At 39.9% G+C, this 4,554-nt stretch overlaps 1 protein-coding gene across 1 annotated transcript; it reads right to left on the bottom strand.

Annotated features, from left to right (window-relative positions):
- Positions 1 to 3,009: 3,009 nt before the first annotated feature.
- OXGR1 (oxoglutarate receptor 1) lies at positions 3,010 to 4,023 on the bottom strand. The gene has a single exon (XM_069467084.1). The coding sequence runs from the start codon at positions 4,021 to 4,023 to the stop codon at positions 3,010 to 3,012; it is 1,014 nt and encodes a 337-aa protein (XP_069323185.1).
- Positions 4,024 to 4,554: the final 531 nt, after the last annotated feature.

The following is a 4,554-nucleotide window of genomic DNA, read 5'->3' as shown; positions in this document are numbered from 1 at the left end:
AAAAAAGCATCTGCATATACTCTAACCTCTAGCTCTACCGTCCAAATTACCCCAAATATGGGGGTTGGAGGAACATGCTAAACAACCAAATGGAATTAAAACAGCCAAACCCCCAATGTGGAAAATTCTACAGGACAAATAATTTGATTTCTTCAGTAAATGAATGGCAATAAATAAAGGCAGAGAGAACTCTAACAGATTTTTTTTTTTTAATTTAAGAAACATATCAACCAAATGGAATGCATGGAGCTTATTCGGATCCTGTTTTTGGAAAAAAACAACTGTAAAAACACACTTTTGAGGCAAAGAGGGGAAATGAAATATGTTTAGTATTAGATAGTATTAAGGAATTATTTTTATTGTGTTTTGGTTTTACATGTTTTGAAAGAAATCAGTGTTGAAGCATTTCTAGGTAAAACTATATGTTTTCTAGGATTTTAAATATTCTAGAAAAAACTGTGAGACGAGAGATGAAAGAAGGATAGGACGTTGACTATTGGTAAAATTACGACATGGGTATGTGGGGTGATTTTGATACTTTCTCTAATTTTGTGACTATTTGAACATTTCCGTGATATACAGTTAAAAACAAAATAGAGGGGTTACTGTGTCTCAAAAGTTCGGAGCAGGTTTTTCTGGCTTTCTCCATACTCAGGTGCAGTGACCCTGATTGAGCTTCCAGAACTCTCCCCGAGAGCAGACCTGGGCAGCTCAGTCTCTGGCAGACGCAGTCAGAGCGCTGCTCTTTTGTTCTCATTCTTTCTCTGCCGATGATTGAGTGTATGAGGCAAGGTCACACGGGTCCCATTCTAGTCTGGAAAATATCATCAATCCCTTTTTTTAGTCTCAATTCAAAACTGCAACCTCCAGCACAATTAGCTCAGAACTCTTTACTTTGGAAAGTAAAATTGACCCTTTGAATTCAATTTAGCTTGGATCTTTGTGATTATGTTCAATCGGCAGAACCCTGGAGGGCAGACGGTCATCTGCACCTAACCTGCAACTGCGGGAAGCAGGTCAGGTAACAGAATGACAGAAAAGCTGAATCAAGGGAAGGCATTTTGAGGGTAATGGAAAATTATGCATGCTCCCCGGCTAAGGTCAATTATCCAGGGTAATAAAAATTTTAAAAATTTGAGAAAGTGAGATTAAGCATTGGAGCGAGGTCCCTAAGGGAGCAGCATAGGGATCACAGCTACAGTGGAAGGATTCATATCAGAGAGATGATTTATTTTTCTATACGTTGGTGGGAAGGAGAGAAAGGATAAAAGAAACTACAGAGACAAGTTGAGATAGACATGAAGGAGGTTAGGGTGGCTTTTCTCTGGTGGGAGAAATCTTTGAAATAAAAAAGGAATACGAGAGAAAAGAGAAGGGTTTGTGCCCGGGTGAGAATAACAATAGCAGTGGTACAAAAGCTAATCTGGCTTCACATCAGCGACAGCCCAGGGGCTTGGCTGAGCATTAGGGAGAGGAAAGAGGAGACCTAGAGCGCTACCGAGGGTCCAGGCAGACTTTTGAATACTGCTCCGTGTTGTATAGACAGTAGGCGTGAGCAAGTTGGGGTCCTCTCATGCAATAGCTCGTTCCATATATTATAGCAAAGCCCAGAAGAACATGGCTCAGAGGTCGTGGTTGAAGAGAGTGCCATCATCCAGAAAAGTCCATGTTCAGAGCCACTGACTTTCTTCTTTCTTCCCATTGCATGCTCTGTAGAGGTTCTTGATGAATGTACTTACTTAGGTCTAAGCCAGATGTAATGTCCTAGAAGAACGGGGATGTCATATAGAATTCCTATGGTATCCTTCCCTCTGCTTAAGCCATCTGTTCCAGCCTTATTCTATAACTGGTTCTTAAACTTATTTTTGTTCTCTTACCATGGAAAAAATAAGTTTCATGTAAATATAATAGCAATAAAGCTGCATTTTCACAGAAAAAAATGACTAGCTTATTCTGTGATGTTTAAATAAGTTTATTAATTGTATCAACCCATTTACTAGGGTTGTAAATATCCAGACCAGGCATTTTCTCATATATTTACACTTACTGGTAATTAAGTACAAATACAGTTCAAAAATAGTTTTCGCTGTTAAAATAGATGTCTGTTTATTTTAGTCGTAAAAGAGCAGGATATCCAAAGAGAATTAGCGTTTCCTAGAATGTTCACCATAGAAATCAAAACAATGTAAGATTTGACTTAACACCCCATATGTACATATTTAAAAGTACTTCCATTCCCCAAAGTGCCCCCTCTTTCCTCAAGACATGTTGATAACTACTAATACACTTTGATAATCGTCATAAATTCAATAACAACTTTTTAAATGGGCTACAACAATAAAGACACAGTACCCCAAATAACTTACAGGTTCTATTAGTAATTTCAGGTATAAGTATTGACATCCTTGAATTATTTCAAGTGTATCTCACTGGCTTGCTTTAACCTACAGAATTGACCAAAGCCTAGTGAAAAACCCAGGTTAATAATCTCAAAGCAAAGTTTGAAGGAAAAAAGTTGGAAAGATGTGAGCTGTAAAAAATAAATTTTAAGAAAGATACAAGTAATGCTTTTAATAGTCTGTTGGTTCCATACAGATAGGCCCCAGAGTATGGCGAAGCATGAAACTCTGGTGAAAACACTGATTTTCCCCCTCTCTTGCCACTAATTTACTGAGAGATCGAGGGCAAGTGTATGAACTTCAGGTCCCATGTATATGTAATAAGTCGGTGGGAACAGGTGTTCTCTAAAATGCCCCGAGTTCCAATAGTTTGTAATTCTCTATATGAATACTTTACTGATAGGCATGCATTCCAACCTTATACCCAGGGGAGGATCTCAATAAAAGGATTGCAAAGAAATCCTAATAGTCCTGTCCTGGCTTTGGCACATAATTACCTGAATATACAGTATTTACTAGGAGTTTCATGGAGGGAGATACTCTGGACTTCTTAGGAGTGAGGGGTAAAGTATCAGCAGCCTCTTATTTTTGGTGGAGTAAGTGCAGTATCTCAAGGGTTGTTTGAGCAACTGACTCTTTTTGCTTGCTCAAGGTCCCCAGTTGCTTTGCATCTCCCTATTGAGCAGACGGCCTGCTGGAAGTTGTCGCTGACCACCACGTACAGGAGCAGGTTGCCAAAGGTGTTCAGGGCAGCTAACGGTCTGGAAACGATGTAAGCTTCATGGATCTGATTCTCGATGGAGCAGCTGATTGAAAGCAGGCGAGATTCAATCCGAATGACCCTCAAGATATGGAAGGGTAAAAAGCATATGTAAAATACTAGGAGTAGCAGAATGGTTAACCTTCGAGCTTTCTGCTTAAGGCAGCTGCGAGTCTGAGGTCCGTGGGTGAGGGTGTAGATGATCGTTGTATAGCAAAGTGTCACTATCACCAAGGGGAGGCAGAAAGTGGTGGCAGTCAAAATTAGATTGTACCACTTAATAGTAGTGAGGTCATCCGAACTGGTGAGGTCAAGACAGGCAGATCTGTTGGTCCTGGTGGTTGATGTGATCAGGAAGGTCATGGGGATGACAGCCACCAGTGAAATGATCCACACCACAGCACAAGCTGCCACTGCCCATCGAGTTTTGTGAATGGAAAAGCAGCTCATCGGGTGAATGATCACGCAGTAGCGGAAGATGCTGAAACAGGTAAGGAAGAGGATGCTGCCGTACAAGTTGAAATGGAAGCCGAAGCGGATAAACTTGCACATGAAATCCCCAAAGATCCAATTTTCGCCGCTGGCGTAGTAGTGAATCAGGAAGGGGAGGCTGGTGAGATACAGCAGATCTGTGCAAGCGAGGTTCAGCATAATGATGGTGCTGCTTTTCCAGGGTCGCATTTTGAAAATGTAAGTGGAAATTGCTACGGCATTACCTGGAAAACCTATGAGGAAGACGATGCCATAGATAACAGGGAGATAGTGCATCTTGAGTGGGATTTTTTCATCAGTGCAATTTTCAAAAGTAACTGTATAGTCTGGGAAATCAGAAGCATTTGCTACATTGTCTAGTGACTCATGCATGGTTGACTCCTTTCATCTTGCAAGAAAGCAAGAGAGTTCAGTTGGGCAATAGGAATCGAACGAGAAGGAACTCACTGATAAAGGAAAACAGAAAACATTAATGATAGGGTAATGAAAACAATGATCTACTTTTAAATGAAAATTGCTCGAATAGTAAATTGGCCACTTCTTCCTCTTTAATCTCAAAAGAGAGCCTGTGGAGAAGAGATTGAATTTCTAAGAAAATGGTTGTAGGGCAAGTTACTAAATGCATCTAATAAAAATAGAAAAGTTAAATTACCATGAGAATTAAAATGAAGGATTAGTTTTTAAAAAGCCATGTGTAGCTGTAGAAAACAATTCAGCAAGGTTGTTGTTTGGGCAAACCATAAGGTATCACCACTAGAGACTTAATAACAAGACCTACCATTAATCAATCTCAGTGCACGTCATGATCATGTCACTTCTAAAATCATGAAATGCTGAAAAGTATTTCTCATTATCTCTGTTTTAGAAAAGAGACTAAGACTGAGAGATGTCTTGCAGCCTAAC

Source organism: Eulemur rufifrons, chromosome 4, assembly GCF_041146395.1.
Source record: "Eulemur rufifrons isolate Redbay chromosome 4, OSU_ERuf_1, whole genome shotgun sequence".
NCBI classification, from domain to species: domain Eukaryota; kingdom Metazoa; phylum Chordata; class Mammalia; order Primates; family Lemuridae; genus Eulemur; species Eulemur rufifrons.
The sequence above is the reverse complement of the archived record's forward strand: the minus strand, read 5'-3'. Positions and strand labels throughout refer to the sequence as shown.

Bases quoted from the DNA above. Each gene is read 5' to 3' on its own strand.
- OXGR1 (XM_069467084.1), bottom strand. From the start codon at position 4,023: ATGCATGAGTCACTAGACAATGTAGCAAATGCTTCTGATTTCCCAGAC.